This window comes from Lathyrus oleraceus, chromosome 4, assembly GCF_024323335.1.
Source record: "Lathyrus oleraceus cultivar Zhongwan6 chromosome 4, CAAS_Psat_ZW6_1.0, whole genome shotgun sequence".
NCBI lineage: Eukaryota > Viridiplantae > Streptophyta > Magnoliopsida > Fabales > Fabaceae > Lathyrus > Lathyrus oleraceus.
The window spans coordinates 210,412,995-210,432,802 of NC_066582.1; the positions used below are offsets into that span (position 1 = coordinate 210,412,995).

Below are 19,808 nucleotides of genomic sequence, written 5' to 3' on the forward strand. Positions count from 1 at the left end.
CAATTTTTTTATTTTATATATACATTTACACTTTTACTTTTTTAATATATATATATATATATATATATATATATATATATATATATATATATATATATATATATATATATATATATATATATATATATATATATATATATATATATATATATATATATATATATATATATATATATATATATATATATATATATATATATATATATAGGGATTAATAATATTTTCATATTCTATTTTATTTTAACTCTATTTCAATACTGGAGCATTGCAGATTCATTGTAGATAACGCGTGCGTGTTGTGTCTAACTTTCTATTTTTTTTATTATTTTAAGTTGATGTAAAAATTAGGACACTGCTGTAGTAATAATAATAATGTGCTTGATTGTTGTTTAGTTTATTATTGTGTTGCGATCTCGGAGTTAAAATTCAATTTAACTTTCGAAACTCGCTTGAACGCATATAGTTTTGTTTGGCTTCTAATAGAGTTATTCATACATGAGTCTACTTTAAGTTATCTTAGAAATAAATTCAATTGCTTTCGATTTCGGTTGGTTTCTGGTCCTGTGGCTTACTCTTGGGCCTTCTTACAATAAGCTCTTCAGTAATACCAACTTAATTTTCAATATCAAACCTTTCTACATCGATCATTTTAATTTAATATTCAAACCCTTTTCTTAATAAAATTGAAAGAAAAAGATTATCTGGGTGAAAGGTCCAGTTGTAGTCCCGAATGCTAGGCCCAAGTTGTAAGAGCTTGTATGTCATAAGTGTTCGTCTTCCCTTTAAAACATTTGTAAATATTCAAACTTCATTTCTCAATAAAATTGAAAGAAAAAGATTACCTGGGTGAAAGGTCCAGACGTAGTCCCGAGTATTAGAACCAAGTTGTAAGAGCTTCCAAGTCATGAGTACTCGTCTTTCAAGCCCAAAAATACATCCAACCAATCAAACTTTTTTCCTCCGTCGTGCGATTGATCAGAAAAACCTTTTCATAAACGAAAGACATCTTATCTTAAGATGATGCAAAACAATGCTTCATCCACAATTGTTGAGTTGAGATAAGTGATGTTTTTCCGAATGTTAATTTGTAAATCCATTCGATGTATTGTATACGTCCACTCCTCATCTGTTTTGGGTAAAACAATGTTTTTCGTCGATTAATACAAGATAGATTTCGCTAAAATCGACCAACAAACAAATATTTTCTACCCAGAACTACGTGTGCATTGAGTTCTCTATTGAGATACGTAGGAGTAGGATTACGAAATCTTGTCAGGCCCATTAATAGAAAAACTTAGGTTTAGTCCCATTCGTTTCAAAATCCAAAAACACCTTCTCTTTTCTTTTGATCCTATTATTTTTTCCCTCCTAATAACTTGAGAAGCCTAACATTTTAAGCTAACACTAACGCGCACAACTAACCTAATGGTTCCCGTTGAGTACAACGGATGTGAGGGGTGCTAATACATTCCCCTTGCGTAATCGACTCCCGAACCCTGATTTGGTTGCGACGACTATAATCATTGTCGTTCTTTCTTGGGTTTTATCGATATTTTCTCTTTCCTTTTTAGGAATAAATAAAGTTCGGTGGCGACTCTGTTCACTCCATCATTGCGAGCGTGCGATTGCGCTTCACTAAGTCGTGTTCTCATTTTTCGAGGCGCGACATCATGCTTTGAGTCAATATGCATCTTTATTTTGTTTCTGGTTTGTTTTTTGCTTTCTGTTTATGTATTGACCAATATTACTTTGCTATTTTGGAATTTGAAACAATGATGCAATTTTGATTGTTGTATTGAATGATTATGACTATTGTTTAATATGGTTCTGTTTATTAATCTTTTTATCTTTGCAATTGCCTTTGTATTGTATATTGAATATTTGATATTGCTAATAGTGTACTTTGTCTCTTTTTGATGTTGTCAAAGGGGGAGATGTATATGAAGCTATGATGCACACATTCAGGGGGAGCTTTTTATGAAGAAGAAGCACATCGTTTCAAGTTTTGCCATCATAAAAAATAAGGAGTATGTCAGTGCAACTTTCCATTTAGATGTGTTTTGAATGATGTTAAAACTATGTCAAAACTAGGAGAAACTTTATTGTTTTTGTACATTGGACGATATCAATTAATTATAGGTGTGCATTGTGCATTTTAGCATTAGGAAGCATGTCAACATGATTTGAAATGATTTAGAAAGGGTTCATGCATCAAGAAAATATTTTTATGCATAAAAAATTAAGCTTTTGTGTGAAAAACACTACATAGATCAACACATACGTCCTTAGGTTGACCTATAAAAGATTTTCTTTAGCATATGTCGACACATACGACTTTAGGTCAACCTATAGAAAATTTTCTTCGGCATAGGTCTACATATAGAGTGTACAGGTTGACACACATACTACATTATTAAAGCCTGTAGGCTCTGTTCCATGTGCTGCCTTGTCAGGTCGACCTATAGGGAGCACATGACCTTTACAGGTCGACCTATGCTTCAAACAGGTCGACATATGACTTGTATAGATCGACACATGGCTCATATAGGTCGAATTATAGACCTTAAATCTTGAATTTTTGCATTCTTTTCAATTTCTTTTGCATTCCTTTTTTTCCTTCAATCACTCATGCATATACATACTACATACATGCATCATTCTCTAGAAAGATTTCTAGAGTGAGTAAAACCTACATGAATCCAGGATTTCAAATCATTCTCATCATATTCAACTCCATCTATGCATACACACAATCAAACTACAAATAATCATTTTTTGATTGGGTGTCATTTAGATTAGGGTTAATAACGTCCAATTAGGTTTATTGTACCGAGAATATTGGGTTGAGAACTTTGAAGGATTCAAATCAGAAAACCGAGTTGGGGTTTTACTTCAAGATCTTTTAGGGTTTAAAGGTTTTGGACAAGATTGTGCAATTCGGATCCAATCGAGTGAAAGCCTTGGGATAAGGGGTGCTTGCAAGGAAGTACCGTGAGACAGTGGATTATGTTGACAAATCTTGGGTTTCAACAAGTGTGCGTTTGGGATTAATTCAACCGGGTGAAAGCCTTGGGACAAGGATTTCTTTGCAAGGAAGTAGCAAGAACAGGTGAATTGAGGCATAATTGTTGGTTACTTGATCAATCTTTGATCAAGGGTTTTGGAGATGGTAGAGTCAACATAAATCTTAGGGTTTGTAGAGTTCGATTTCTTCATCTCTTGTATATAGACATTTCACAAAGTAAGATAAAATATAATATCTTAATTCAAATTTGAAATGAGGGCAGACGTATCCATAGCGAAGTCGATTGGGAAATGCCTAAACAAATCCTTATACTCTCTCTCTCTCTCTCTCTCTCTCTCTCTCTCTCTCTCTCTCTCTCTCTCTCTCTCTCTCTCTCTCTCTCTATATATATATATATATATATATATATATATATATATATATATATATATATATATATATATATATATATATATATATATATATATATATATATATATATATATATATATATATATATATATATATATATATATATATATATATATATATATATATATATATATATATATATATATATATATATATATATATATATATATATATATATATATATATATATATTTTATTTTGTGGTTTGCAAATTGTCGACTACATTGATCATTTGATCAATATTGTTTAGATCATAATTTTGAATGCATTTTGAAATTTGTGTTGTTATGTAGATCACAAACCATTTGGTTGTGATTGGATTTCTAATAAAAACAAACACCACATAAAGCTCCAAACATAGTTGATCTCACACTAAGTGTTCAACAAATTGCTTGACTTAATTTTGTGTGTGTTTTGTTCATTGGAGATAGACTTTTCCTATTATATTATATTCAACTAATTGTGATTAATTGTTGTTGATTGAATTGTGGATTATTATCATTGCATTGACACCTATACATATATCCGAGCTTTTTGATAGTAGGTTCAGTGAGACGAGTTTTGATCCAGAAAATGTTTTAAACTTGCTTCTGTGCTATAAACTTTTTCAAAATCAATTTTTGTTCAAGTTTTAAACTTGTGATCTATTCACCCCTCTCTAGATTTAGGCCTATCTTCTAACAACTACCACTAACATCACAATCCCTAAGAAATATTATCTTCTAAACAAGAATGCAATAAGTATTGTGAAAATATAGAATAAGACAACATCTATGGTAAGGCTTTGTGTGAAGGACAACATGACAAAATTCGTAGGAGCTGTTGTAAATGAAATATTATAATTTTGTTGTATGAAATGATTACGGGAAAAAATACGATGAAAATGGAAGCCCAACACTCTAGAACTTATAAGTAAGTAAATTGAATTTTTGTTCTTCTTCAGGAAAGATGTCAGACACAATGTGCAGGAAAATGTGCATGGCAAAATCAATACAGTGATAAATAAAATACAAATAATGTAAGTGAACAGAAAGAATTGATAACCCAGTTTGGTGTAAAGTCACCTACATCTGGAGGACGTCAACCCAAGTAAGGAAATTCACTCTTAATATTAAAAGTACAAATGGGTCTTAGTTGAACCCTTCTAGTTCAAAGCCTTTTTTATTAATACTATCCGCGAGTTCCTGTTTAGGACTTCTTCTGAATATGAAACCCCTATGACTTTGTCTCAAGCACGTTCCCAAGTGTTTGGACAATTACAATATAGTATAAATGGTGAAACCAATTATAACTCAAAGCAAACTCCATTCCTCTATATATGAATGACACTAGCGATTAGAGTTTCACAATATAAACTAATAATGAAAACAAAAGACTTAGTAAACTAAATGTGTCTTGCTTGTTGTTTTAAGGTCTGAGTCTTTTGAATGGAGAACTCCTCCTTAAATTGAATAGAATCCACCTGCATGGCCCATTATGGTTTTGAACATTTCGTGCGACTGAAGTAAATCCAAAAGCACAATACATTAATCTCCATTAATTTAATTTATAATCTTTGATATAGTAAATCTCTATCAATATAATTTATTCTTTTTAAATCTAGAAAAATATTCTTTTGGTAAATCTTTTCTTATTCCAAAAAGCACATAAAACAAACAAAAAATTAAGGAAATAAATTTTCACCAATGTGTGGAACATCTTGCTCTATATTTTTCCACTTGGTTTGAGCTCGTAGAGATAGGATGTATCAACATAATGTCATGTATCTTTCTTCACATGTTACCTATAAAATTATGTGAATCAAACGTAACAATATAAACCCTCTAGACCAAGTGTCTTCTAGTAACGTAAAGCCATCACTAGCATGAGAAAGTATCAATGGTTGTGCTCACAAGCATATAAGTGGTAAGACTAATTAGATTGACTAGTTATTTTAAAGACATTTTAAATCATTTTTATCATTAATGACACACTTAGTCTATTAATTAGATCCATTGATCATGAAACCAACCATCAGATCTATTTGGATGGCTACGATCAAACCCAACTTAAACCCATTGGTTAAAATATTTTTTGTATCGCCTTTAAACTCCCCCCCTCCCAATCTTTTCGTGCCTTGAGGGACAACATATTATCATGTTTTCACCCTAAACCATTGTTCCCTTACAAGTCTCCTGCTTGAGGGACAGTGAACTATTATATTTTTCCTTTAACCACTTCGTCCTTATAAGCCTCGTGCTTGAGGAACTCTAGACCATTATGAATCTCACGACCTCAGCATCACCCTTAAAGAACTTCTCACATCCCTGGACTCATGCTTGAAGGACTATTTATCGTATTAAACATGATGTCCACATTCATATGGTATGGAAGAAATTCAACCCACTTAATAATAAACATGCATGATGGATGAAGGGTGGATGGAGACATCTAACATAACTAATATGTGCTTGTCATATGGGATATGTCATCATATTATGAGGTTAACTCAACTTTGAGTCAGGAAGTTGAGTCGATATTGAGTCATGTAACATATTTGGATAGGAATCATCCGTCTGAATCCAGACAAAGAAAGAAGAAGTCAATAAATAATAATAAAAATGTAATAGTAAGAGACATAAAGACCATATTAAAACCAAGATAGCTATAAATACATCGGTGGAAGAACAATAGTGGAGTATCACATATTAAAAAATCACAAACCCTTAAAAACCTATAGCTTCGGGTATCTCAGGTCAGGGACCCCTACTATTATATTCAATGCAAGTATAATAGGATGATTTTGGGAATAATAAGCTTTATTCAAAAATATAAAGTCATTCAAAATAATTGGGTTCGGAGTAAATCCAAACTCAACCCATGAAACCCATAAGTTGAAAAGATATTTAGAATTCTAAAACGAAAACATGTTGAAAAAAATCCTAGAAAAAAATTGCAACATTGAAGTCTTAAACGACATCGTCTTATTCCTTGAGATGTCTTGTTGTCATTGTATGACATGAACTTGTTTGCATATGATGCCCAAAGTGTAACATTGATTTCATTGCCACTAAATATAAAAACAACATTATGTTTGAGTATCAAATAAGTAATCCAAAAGATACAATGAAAATAAAATGATAGTTACCATTCATCTGTTAATACAAAGTTGACACAAGCCTTTCTTCCAACTCCAGAATGTTGCATTTTCATAACTTCATGCATACCCCCAATGACATATTGAGAAATGGAAACTTGGTTAGATGAATGATGAAATAAATATGATGGATAAGCTAGATATACCATATAACATGACATTTTGTAATTTTCCTTCTAAGAAGTCTAAAATGGGCTTGAATTTGAACTTGTGTGCATGGATTTCTAGTATGTCGATCTTGGTGACAGTTGTACCACCATTGAACAATAGTTTCAAAGGATTCTCACAAATATTTAAAGGTAGATAATTGTCAAAGGAATCACCATTATACACAACATATATTTTATTTTCTTCAAGCTTTTGTTTCCAATCCTAAAGTTCATGATTTTAGGTAATTACTTGCATTTGGTAAGCCTATACATAAGGAAGACAGTTTTGTTTACAGTGGCTTTAGTACTAAATTGGACAACATAACTATTGAAACATATTAACGTATAATATTGACAAACAAACAAACGAACAACAAGAAATTTAAATTTCAAGAAGGACAATCAAACAACAATGCTTAACATGAGACAAAACACATGATGTGAAACAACCATAACAATACACAATGAATTGGAATGAAGCTAAATAACTTTTTTTAATCAAAATTAGTAGAAATTTTTATGCAAGTAAGCATAGTTAAACAATCACATTATAAGAGGAAAAAATAAAAAATTAAACGAAATTTGGAATAAAAAAATGAAACTACTATTTTAGCAAGAAAATACTACTTTAGGAAGAAAATTCCAAACTAATAGAAAGTATGAATGAAAAGTTTATAAAAAAGATTGAGAACCAACCTCAGCAAGAAACAGAGAAAATTATATCTGATTTTGAAGGGAAGTTGCAAAGAAACAAAGAAAGTGACAAACATTTCTTATTGTTCAAGGTCATATGTCATTTCAAAAGTTATGATTTTTTTTTGCTTATAATATCTTTAATATTTAATTATTTTAAAATACTTTTTTTCTCTCATCATAATAAGGAGTTAGGATTAATCATTATTATTTTAAACTTTATAAATGATAATTAAAAAAAAAATATAAAATTTTCAAAAAAACAGACATTTTTAAATGAACATAGAAGTAATTAGTTCATTCAAACCACGTTAGAGATATAAACTCAATTTTTTATATTATTATATGAAGATTAATTATTATACATTTTCGGTGTAAAAGTTTTACACCGGTTTATCACCATCATCCGTTTGTATTATTTTATAGATTTTTAAAATAAAAGTCAAACTTCTTTTAATATCCAATTTCTATTATTAATTGATGGTGTAAAACCTTTTTACACCGCCAGTGTATTTCAATTAATCTCTTATTATATTAGTGTTTTTTTTAGTGTTTTAAGGCAATAGATTTCAATTTATTTTTTAATTAAAATTTTTAATTAAATATTAAAAATGTAAAATTTTTGAAAAAATAAAAATAAAAATTCCTCATGGCAGTTTGTTCGTTAACCAGTTGTCTACACTATGAGCACCAGAAGCGTCCCCCGCCTTCAGGAACACAAGAAAACCATTCCAACTCCAAGCATTCATTCCACCAAAGCGACACCGTTGGCTGAAAATCCATTTCGTTCATCGATGCATCTTCTCAACCATTTCCAAACCAGAGAGAAAGAAGAATTTATAAAGTTTAAAATAAAACCCAACAGAGCTTAAATAGAATGGTGCACAGTGCCTACGATTCCTTCGAACTCCTCACCGGTTGTCCATCCAAAATCGAATCTGTCGAATCGTACGGTTCCAAGATCCTCTTAGGGTGCGCCGATGGCTCTCTCCTCGTTTACGCTCCGGAATCGACTCGTTCAGCGACGGTGCCGGAGATGCGGAAGGAGTCATATGCACTGGAAACAAACCTAAAAGGATTCGCGAAGAAGGCTGTGGTGTCAATGCAGGTGGCGGAATCGAGGGAGCTTCTTCTCTCGCTCTCGGAATCCATCGCGTTTCATAAGCTTTCTACGTTTGAAATCATTGCTGTCATCACCAAGGCTAAAGGCGCTAATGCGTTTTGCTGGGATGAACATAGAGGCTTCTTGTGCTTCGCTAGGCAGAAGCGAGTCTGTATCTTTAGACACGACGGTAATTCTCTTCCCTCTTAGTTAAAACTTTAAAGTTAACTTGATCTCAACTAATTCAGACATATACATTATTAATAGTAGTTATAAAACACGGACATCGGAAACACGACACAAGTCCGTCGACACCGACATGTTAGTCGGCACCAATAATAGTTTTAAAAAAATAATTAATTAATTGTGTCTAACACGGACAGGCCTTTCTTCAGAGGTGTCGGGGGGCTAGAGAGAATATCAATAGATTATTCTTTTTGATATATTAAAAATGGTAGTATTATATGAAAGAGTTCAATGGAGATGCACTTGTCATATAGCAACATAAGGCCAATACTTAACTATATTTTAAAATAACTGCAAAATACTGTATTCTCATATGATAGTGAATGATACTCATTAGTCGTTATCATTAGTAACTACGATGGCGCCAATGGCATGGGGCTGTCAGCACAGGCCAACCCAACCTAGAGGGTTACTACTCCGTAGTTCTAAACACTAATCAGTTCTAATCATTCACAAATAATCAACTATACCACCAGCCGTAATTACTATCGAAGAGAGGTTTATCCACCAAGAATGATTTTCAGTTTTTAGTTGCTTCAATGGGAATCAAAAACCCACATCTATGGAGAAGGTGATAATTCAATCCCTTAATCTTGATCCCTAAATTTCTAAATGTAGTAAAGTGGTGTCATTTAGTTACTCGCTGTAGTATTTGGTATAGAATCTCAAAAAACAGGAAAAGAAAAGGAACATAAATATGTAACTAGAAGTGTTTTATGTGAATACAAGTCGGACATATGGACAAAAATAGAGCTTTGATGTGATTGTATTTCCTTAATTAGCCATTGGTGTTTTTCCTAGGTGGTAGAGGATTTGTGGAGGTGAAAGACTTTGGTGTTCCTGATGTGGTGAAGTCAATGAGTTGGTGTGGTGATAACATATGTTTGGGAATTAGGAAAGAGTATGTGATTCTTAATGCTACAAGTGGTGCAATATCTGAAGTTTTTACTTCTGGGAGGCTAGCACCACCTTTGGTGGTATCTCTTCCTTCTGGAGAGCTCCTTCTAGGCAAGGTATTCACTTGGTTGTTTTACTCTTGAATGATATATTTGTTGGTGCTAATTGTCTCGTATTTCCACAAGTGCATTCTTTTCCTAGTGGCATAAAGTGCTTAGAAGTTAGAATGCAGTTTATGTAATAAATGCTCGTCCTACTTTTCCTTGCTATGTTGCCAATGAGCTAATGGCAATGACATTATGTTGGATAGATATATTGACCATGTTCAAAATGACCTATAAGGTTGGGATTGGAGTTGTAAACTGCTCGAACTTACGGGGTATAGTAGGGAGGTACTACCAGTTATGTATAAAGCAATGAGACAACAAGTGTTCTGCCACTTGGTAATGTCACATGGATCAAATTGTTTTATATTGCTCATTAGCCCACAATATTGCTTTCCCCAAGAATGGTCAAGTGAATATGTTTCTGAAAGTTGTATCTAAATAACAATGTTGAAATATTGATGCAGGAACTCAAAATCTAGCTACTATTAGTGCAGGGGCGAGCAGTCAAAATATTAACTGAAGTTCTTTATTAAAACCCTGCTTTATGCTTTTGCATTTTCAGGAGAATATTGGCGTCATTGTGGATCAAAACGGAAAACTTCGCCCAGAAGGTAGGATTTGTTGGTCAGAGGCCCCCACAGAAGTTGTAATTCAGAAGCCATATGCTTTAGCTCTGCTGCCAAGATTTGTGGAGGTAACTAAATATATGGTGTCAAACCCTGGTTATCAAGAATAAATTTCAGGCTTTTTTATTTGCGTGGCAGGAGGTTGTGCATCTATACGCTTTATGTTGCTTGCATTTTGCAGATTCGATCTCTCCGAGCTCCATATCCATTGATACAAACAGTAGTTTTTCGAAATGTACGTCATCTTCGCCAGAGCAATAATTCAGTGATTATTGCTTTAGAAAACTCTGTTCATGGCCTCTTTCCTGTTCCTCTTGGAGCCCAGGTATTTGGAATATGATCCATTTTCATAATGTGGTACCTGTTATTGGGTTCTAGCGCAATTGGAATAACATTGATACATTTTTGTGTTTTGTTATGATATCACATGTTAAAGATTGTACGAACTATTTCATTGCAGATTGTCCAATTAACAGCCGCTGGTAACTTCGAAGAAGCTTTGTCATTGTGCAAGCTCCTTCCACCTGAAGAATCAAATCTTCGTGCTGCAAAGGAGGGTTCAATTCATATAAGGTTTATAGCCCTATTGTATTATTCTTATTAAAGAAAATGAAACAAACAAGACAGTTTTCCTTCTTTATTTTAATTTTAATTCATCAGATCTCTCTGAACCAGTTAGGTGGCAGTGTAAATTTCATACTTATTTTTATTTGTTGACAGAAAACTTAAAATGATAACAAATTGATAGTAATCTTAAAACTTGAAGTAATAATTAATAACTAATATAAATAAAACTTAAGTAAAACTATATAGCTTTACTGTTGTAAGATTGTCATGTCATGTGTCGACAAATTAAGAGCCCATATTTCAGCTTTATATATTTTAGAGTATAAATAAGTTATCAAAATTTGAGACTGTATGTGAGGCCTTTTGAATTATGTATACTAGCCCCAAGATACTATTATGCATGTAGTTATTGGGGTATTGATATGAGTTGCATAACAATGCCTTCAATAGTAATAGGTGAAATATTTTTTGTGGAATCTTTTGCAGTTCATTCTTGTGGAATTCTAAAGTACTAAAATCTTGACATGCTTCGTCTAGCAACAAAAAAAAATCTTGACATGCTTCTCATTGTGCAATTTTCTCACCAAGTTGTTAAATGTGATTTTACATTATAGATATGCCCACTATCTTTTTGACAACGGAAGCTATGAGGAGTCAATGGAACATTTTCTTGCATCTCAAGTAGATATAACTCATGTGCTTTCTCTGTATTCATCCATTATCCTTCCAAAGACAACAATTGTTCATGAAGCAGATAAGTTGGATTTTGGAGATGATTTGCATCTCTCGAGGGGTTCTTCGCCTGTGTCTGATGATATGGAACCCTCAACAGCATCCAATATGTCAGAATTAGATGACAGTGCAGAACTTGAATCGAAAAAAATGAGTCATAATATGCTTATGGCTCTGATAAAATTTTTGCAGAAGAAGAGACATAGCATTATTGAGAAAGCCACTGCAGAAGGAACTGAGGAAGTTGTATTTGATGCAGTGGGTAATAACTTTGAATCCTATAACAGTAGTAGGTTTAAGAAAATAAACAAGGTACAATACTGATTTTGTTAGTTTGTTCCTTTTTCATGTGTAAAGTGTAGTGCATATATGATTAATGTTTCTATTTATCTTCAATATGCATGATGACAAATGTTTTGAGGGAGATTTGCTAGAATTTACAACTCATGCATATCTTTCGAGGTCAAAAAAGGAAATATTGTGCTTGCATAATACTCCCTCCGTTACACAATGAGTTACACAATGAATGACTCAGTTGACCATTTCACACAGATTAAGAAAAGAGAATAAATGAAAGAGAGAGAATGATATTTTTACTAAAGTGCCCTTGTTAAGTATTGAGAATGATGAAAGTGATATTAATTAGATGGTAGAATTGGAAAAAGTGTATTGGAAATTGAAATGGGTCATTCATTTTGGAACACTCTTTTATTCCAAATGGGTCACTCAATGTGGGACAGAGGGAGTAGTTTATTGACAAAAAAAGTACTACACATATTGAAGTACTTTGGCTTTCTTCACAGAATGTATGCAATATTTATGCTGAAACTGTGGGATATAAGATGCCCTTTATCATTTATGTAACGTTATAGCTAAGCAATACTAGGATTGATTTTTATCACAATTGTTATTGAAGTTATTGCTTGGAAAAATATTGGTGTCAGGGGCGTGGTAGTATACCTGTTAGTTCAGGAGCTCGGGAGATGGCTTCAGTATTAGATACTGCTCTACTCCAAGCATTGCTTTTAACTGGACAGCCTTCTATGGCTGAAAATTTGTTGAGAGGTCTTAACTACTGTGATTTGAAAATATGTGAAGAGATACTTCAAGAAGGAAGCTATCATGTTGCTTTAGTAGAACTTTACAAGTGCAACTCCAAGCACCGGGAAGCCCTTGAACTTATTAATAAATTGGCGAAAGAGTCAAAGGCTAGCCAGTCTAACATTGCTCATAGATTCAAGCCGGAGGCCATCATCGAATACCTCAAGGTAAATTTTCTATTTGGTTGATAATTTTGCTCATTAACATTTTAGTTTTTTGTTTTTAAAAAGCTGTGTCATGCCTATAAATTGGCTTCCTTAATAAAATAACTGATTTAACACAGTGCTAACTGCTAAGGAAGCAAGAGAGTCTGTGCATATGACATTATATAATCTGTAATCTGTTAGGTCCCTGAAAAATGACTAACAACAACAGAGCTATAATTGAAAAAAGAAGCAATTGATAAAGGTTGTTTATTATCAAAGTATGGGTTTACATTAGATTGAAAATCACACTTCCACAGAGCTCCGCTCCTATGGAGATGCTAGAAGCACTCCATCCTATTACAACTTGAGTATTTTCAAAGATCCCCCTCTAGATCCTCTCTCCACTCTCCATATTCACCCAGCCTAACAGAATTGGTTAGAACCAATTCCCTCACCCAAGGCCTAACCACCAATCAACACGTTCTTTCATTTCGTAGTGTAAACCTGCGTCTTTGATCCACTGGGTCCCGCTTGATTAGTGGCCTCTATCTCAGGCCCATTAGCTAGACCCGGATTCCTAACATAATCAGATAGCAAGTGTACTGTTACTTTTGTTGTATTATTGTAACTTAAAGGAATGAATGGTTTTTAGTTTTATTTACTAGTGTTCATCAGATGGAATTTCATAATCAAACATTATTTGCTCTTCAGCAGTAATGTGGGGACAATGGACATCAGCGAGCTGTCTTATGTATATTGTATAATTTAGTCATTTTCCTCTTCTGACATATAGCTGGATGGAAAAATGTCACTTGGAATTTTTTTTGAAACAGGTCACTTAGGGGATTAGTTAAAAATATTCAGATTCCATTATGCATGCGTTAAATTATTTACGAGACTCCAAAACCACTTTAAATGAGCTATTTATTTCCATTATACAATGGTTATTGTTAATCGATGCTAATTTTGTGGTTTCTGATGCAGCCACTTTGTGTAACAGACCCAACACTTGTTCTAGAGTACTCTATGCTTGTTCTTGAAAGCTGCCCAACCCAAACAATTGAACTCTTTTTGTCTGGAAATATTCCAGCAGATATGGTGAACTTATATTTAAAGCAAAATGCTCCAAACTTGCAATCCACGTATTTGGAGCTCGTGCTTGCAATGAATGAGGACGCCGTATCTGGAACTTTGCAAAATGAAATGGTGAGGTCCTCACATCTGATTCAATGGCTCCTAGGACTAAACCAGTTCTATTTTTTTTTCTTTTTGAAACGCATTTAGCTCTGATACTTTCATGATTGATGTGGTCAATAATTGAGAATAATCTCTATTTACTTGCTGTACTCTGGAATGTAGGTACAAATCTATCTTTCTGAAGTACTTGATTGGCATGGTGATTTAAGTTCTCAACAGCAATGGGATGAAAAAGTTTATTCCCTGAAAAGGAAAAAATTATTGTCTGCCTTGGAGAGTATATCAGGATATAATCCAGAGACTCTGCTGAAACTTCTTCCGTCAGATGCTTTATACGAAGAGCGGGCTATATTGTTGGGAAAAATGAATCAACATGAACTAGCACTTTCTTTGTATGTTCATAAGGTATATCAAGTAAATACCATCCTGTCTTTTCTGTGTAAATCAACTATAATGGTGAAATGCATTTTAAATTTATTTGTTTATGCACGTGTGTTTTACATAAATTTTAGTATTTTGTGTAAATATAATGGGAATAAGTGAATCCCTTTTCATTTGTAGCTTCATGTTCCAGAACTGGCATTGTCGTATTGTGATCATGTGTATGAATCTACTCATAAGGCTTCTGGAAAATCTACTAGCAACATATACCTAATGCTTCTGCAAATCTATTTGAACCCACGGACGACAACCAAGAACTACGAAAACAAAATTTCAAAAATATTATCCCCCCGAAGTAAATCCCTTCGAAAGGTTAGATCAAGATCATTCTCAAAATCCAGAAGCCTAGGATCAAAGAAAATTGCAGCAATAGAGATTGCAGAGGATACAAAAGCTAGTCAGAGTAGCGACAGTGGTAGGAGTGATGTTGAAACAGATGAATTTATTGAGGAAGGAGATATTTCTATTATGCTTGATGAGGCCCTCGATTTGTTAAGCCGCAGGTGGGATAGAATCAACGGAGCCCAGGCCCTTAAACTCCTACCAAAAGAGACCAAACTGCAGGTATAATTGAGGAAAATATGGAATTTCATTGTCTTTATTTAATCAAAGACAAAGCTTGGTTTACTATTTCATGGTCATTCTGTCAATTCTTGATGTTGGCTAGATAACAAGAAACACTTGTTTTTATTGATCCAACTTATGCTCGTGGCGGAGTTTGTTCCGTTAGTTGAAGTTTTTTTAAATATTTTATTAGACATTATTTGTTTCTTTATTTCTTTGGATGAGTGCATAATTGGATGTTATCTGCAGAACTTGCTTCCATTTCTTGGACCCCTTGTGAGAAAATCTAGTGAAATGTATCGTAATTGCTCAGTTGTTAGGAGCTTGAGACAGAGTGAGAACCTACAGGTAAGCGTGCATCAGTTAATTAGGTTTACTTATTTTTATGACAGCTTTCAATACATTTATTGATCAGTATCCTTTAATTCTTTGTTCTTCACGTACTAAGGTAATGCAATCTAGGAAACAGAGAGCCGCATGATCTTACATATTCAAATACTTCTCTTTTGTTACCGTGTGAGTACATATCTATCAGACTCAATTTGCTTTGCACAGGTGAAAGATGAACTCTACAATAAGAGAAAAGCAGTTATGAAGATTAGCGGTGATAACATGTGTTCCTTGTGCAATAAGAAAATAGGGACTAGTGTTTTTGCGGTGTATCCGAATGGGAAAACTCTAGTGCATTTTGTTTGTTTCAGAGACTCTCAAAGTATGAAAGCTGTGGCCCAAGGGACTCCATTCAAAAAACCATTTTGAAAATGGATATTGAAAATTGATACCAATTGGTGGTTGTCTGATTCTGAGCATTGTCTTATGTTCTACTCTATGTAAATATTGTGTGTTTTTTTGCATGGATAAGTTAAGCATTGAGAGAGGGAGCGTGTATTTTTCGGGTCAAAATACTCTCCCTTTTTGTATCCTCTTCATTTGGTTTATTATTGATGTTTTTGGGAACATAAATATAGTAATAGAAAAGGAAATGATAAGAGAAAAATGAAAAGATCATAACTCATATTTTTCTCTCATTTCACCACGTGTTCTTCAGAATTGGGGTTAATATATTAACAATTGAATCACTTTGATCCGCAATTCCTCCGACAGGGTTGGACATAGTAAGAATTTAAAAAATGAATAAACAGACTTTAGACAGTAAAGTAAACCATGAGTATTTGAACCAAAATCAAGGTGTTGAGAACTTGACAAGTGAAACGTGCTATTTATAGTAAGATTGTCATGCCTGAAAGCTATATAACGAAAGCTCCATAGAAATATGGGATCATTAGTGTTTAAGAAGGAGCCTCAAATTAAAATGAAGAGAAACGTGAAGAAGGGATATCACAGTGAGATGGTGTGTTGTATCGTCATTGGCTCGATGGTGCATGGAGGACACCAGTCATTTTCTAGTGATAAATATTGAAGAACAACAAAAATAATGAAAGACATATTGAAAGAACAAAATGGAAGGAGAGAGAGACAAAAATAACACTAAGTTACTGTACTTTTAATCAACGATATCGACTTTTTGTCAATTTAGCTAAATTTACTCTTAAACTTTATTTTAATGAACTTAGGTTTGTTTATTTATTATTTAAAAAATGTGACATGATAATAAAAAGATGGATCCAATTTAAGAAAAATTATTTAGGAGAATCGCATTGGGATGAATTTATGGGCTTGTGTTGTTACCTTTTTTCTTAATATGATTTTCATTATTTTTGTTAAAAAAATAAATGAAAATTATTTTAAATATTTTATTTTGTTCAATTTTTTTAGATGATAACATTTTAATATACTTAAAATTAAAAAACACAGTTATTTTAAGTAATTTTTCAAAAAAATAAAATAAAATATTTTATATTATGATAACATTTTATAAATAAATATCTTTGTTATTGAATATTAAAATTATTCATTTAAATCATAGGTAGTGTTTAAGGTGAGGGTTCAACTAAGTTTGTCCCTTTAAATATGAGGGGACCATGACTAAAAGTCATAAGATGAAGAAACATATCAAATCGTATTATGTGATAGCCACACTAGATTGGAAGCTAACAATTTCAATTTTTTTTCTTCTCTCCCTTTGTCGTTTCTTCCCTTCCCTCCCTCTTGTTATGGTGACCCTCGACCATCCATTCCTGTTCTTTTTTTACCATTGTAAATGTGACCCAAATTTAACATTAACCTACGTATGCAAATTCCTTCTTTTTACTAATGTTTTGTTAGGGAATTAGAAATGTATGGTGAAGTGATAGAGTATTGGTGCGGCGGAATACACTTTGGATTTGGAAAAGAAAATGTGAGTGGACCTACAAAGTTAACACTTCAACATACAAGTTAGTTAATGAGTAACAAAAGAGAAGAGTAAGTTATGGTTAGAACATATCTCAAATCTCGAATATGATACCTTATATATGAGGGACGCTTAGAGATGCTACATGCTTCCCGACATGAAACGTGGTGAATCGTTAGATAATATTCAACAGTGAATTAACTGTTTGCGGTGTGGATCACGTGTGGAACCTTGTTTTGCAGATGATATGCTTTTAACAAGGACATCAACTTTTGATGATGACAACTAATGTCTTATGATAATGCATGCATAAACAGTTAAGCGGATAAAGATACAAACCTTATCACTAGATTTTGATGGATCTAACTATCCGATGATGGAAATCAAATGGGATGTAACTAAAGCCTCATCTCAAGCTACTCAAGCAAGTGTCAACAAAAGAGAAGTATCTGGAAATGTCTTGAATTACTTAGGATCCTCCAAATTTAGTAGTGAGTGAACCTATTGTAAAACATAAGGGTTTTATCGTAAAAATGCATGGTGAAAGCACACACACACTAAAATGATTTTCAAAATGTTTTACCAAAAGAAAATACCTTCAAAAATATCTTGAAGTTGTTTCAGATGAGTTAAACAGTCAAAATAGCTATAGGTGAAATTTTGACTTATCTAATCGATTAGGGCATTTGTCTAATTGATTAGCTCAGTTTAAAATTGAGCAATAAGCGATTGGGGCAACACCTTAATAATGTGCGATGGCTAGATATTTTTTCTTTCCTTTTATAAACTTACAGTTGATTGTATTTCAAACTTCTAATCGATTGTGAATATGCTCTCTCTCTCTCTCTCTCTCTCTCTCTCAAGTTTTAACATCCTATGAAGGACCCTTTTGTTCAAGGAATAACAAAGAAAATGAAGAAGTTTCTTCAATACTCGAATGAAGAACAAGAGGATAAACATCAACCTCATGGATAAATATGGAAAGTCTTCTTCCAAAGAAGAAGATGAAATCTACTTAAAGGCATCCTACAAGGAAGATATTATTCCAGGTATCAAATCATCTTATGCTCAGTTATTTCGAATGAGTGATAAACTAGTGGAGGAAAATAATAAACTAAGAGAGAGTACCCTAGATCTTAAGGAATCCTTTAGATATCAAAAGGAAACAAACAATTCTTTCAAAATAGAGATAACCAAACTTAGAAACTCGAAAGAAGAATGTAAGCGGTATAACATCCTTACAAAAGAAGTAACTAGGCTTTGTGAAACCTTAGAAAATCTTATCCAAGAAAAATAAAAGTTTAACCTAATTCTATCTAGTCAAAAGCCTTCCCTAAGCTGAAATGGAATGGGATTTAAACCTAGAAAAGGTGTGGATCATAAGGAAAACAAATGTCCAATTTTTAAATGCACACACTGTAAAAGAATAAGACACGTATAACCCTTTTGTTTTGATAAATTAAAAGGATCTAAAAGTAAACACCTTAGATATTTTGTGACTAATGCACCTAGGCCCAAGAATATGTTGGCACCAAAGGTGAAACATTTGTGTTTTACAGGTATGCTTTGCAACTTGATATTTTTATGATTATTAGTGAAGTTGTACAAAGCATGGCATAATTCTTAAGTGTACAATATTATGAAGTTTCTGATCTAAGGATAAAACGATGATGACAAATGTCAACCATTGTGATTAAAGCAAATTATTTGGAAATGTCTCAAAATATATGATCCTTATTGATCAGTTGGATAAATATGTTTGTGATGGATATATTCATTTTGTGGTTTTACCAACTCTCGCATCCAACGATGGATGAAGGAGGATACACCATTTTAGTGTCTTCTCTTTTGGGAAATATTTATCAAGACCTCTTGATAAATGAGGTAAACTTATTTTAAGGTTGAAACAATCAGGAAAATCTGATTAACCCCTTAAAATAATATTTGTAAACATTTTACTCATCAAATTAAATTATTTTATAACCCATAAAATGAGTATTTTAAGACTTTTTAGCAAAGGGGTGCAAAAATTCACAATTGGTGATGCTGAAAAGTATAAATCCAAAATACGGCCCAAAGTAGGCAGAGCTACACAAACCCAACCGGTTAGCACATGTTGACAACCGATTAGAAAAACTTGAAAAAATATGTTAAGATCAAATCCATGTTTACCTTACTCCTCAAGCAAATCGAATCCCCGCATTTATGAATATCACATAAAATCTTGAGAAAACTGAAGATCTAATTGAATGGATCCCCTAGCCAATCGATTAGGAGATAGAAAAAGGAAAGATTTTGATTTGATTTTTGATCAGCACGATCTACATTAAAATATTGTCAATAACACATGCTCAAACCCTTGGGTGGAACGCTAT

General features: G+C 33.0%; 1 protein-coding gene across 2 annotated transcripts; it reads left to right on the forward strand.

The window, feature by feature from the left end:
* The first annotated feature begins 8,089 nt into the window (after positions 1-8,089).
* LOC127074565 (vacuolar sorting protein 39) lies at positions 8,090-16,155 on the forward strand. Of its 2 annotated transcripts, none has more exons than XM_051015887.1 (12): positions 8,090-8,706; positions 9,564-9,775; positions 10,329-10,460; positions 10,574-10,717; positions 10,853-10,965; positions 11,574-12,003; positions 12,636-12,959; positions 13,923-14,144; positions 14,298-14,540; positions 14,697-15,140; positions 15,390-15,488; positions 15,696-16,155. In XM_051015887.1, exons 1-12 carry the CDS (start codon positions 8,292-8,294, stop codon positions 15,897-15,899), a joined length of 2,982 nt encoding a protein of 993 aa, XP_050871844.1. In that variant the 5' UTR covers positions 8,090-8,291; the 3' UTR covers positions 15,900-16,155. The 2 variants fall into 2 exon arrangements, with proteins under 2 accessions (XP_050871844.1, XP_050871845.1); XM_051015888.1 differs by having other exon boundaries at positions 15,589-15,718.
* The last annotated feature ends 3,653 nt before the right edge of the window (positions 16,156-19,808 follow it).

What these genes read in the sequence shown, in the direction of transcription:
- LOC127074565 (XM_051015887.1), top strand. Translation starts at nt 8,292, where the DNA reads ATGGTGCACAGTGCCTACGATTCCTTCGAACTCCTCACCGGTTGTCCA. An exon ending in TTTCTTTGTATGTTCATAAG is followed by an intron (nt 14,541 to 14,696) that starts GTATATCAAGTA and finishes TTTCATTTGTAG; the next exon opens with CTTCATGTTCCAGAACTGGC. An exon ending in GACAGAGTGAGAACCTACAG is followed by an intron (nt 15,489 to 15,695) that starts GTAAGCGTGCAT and finishes TGCTTTGCACAG; the next exon opens with GTGAAAGATGAACTCTACAA.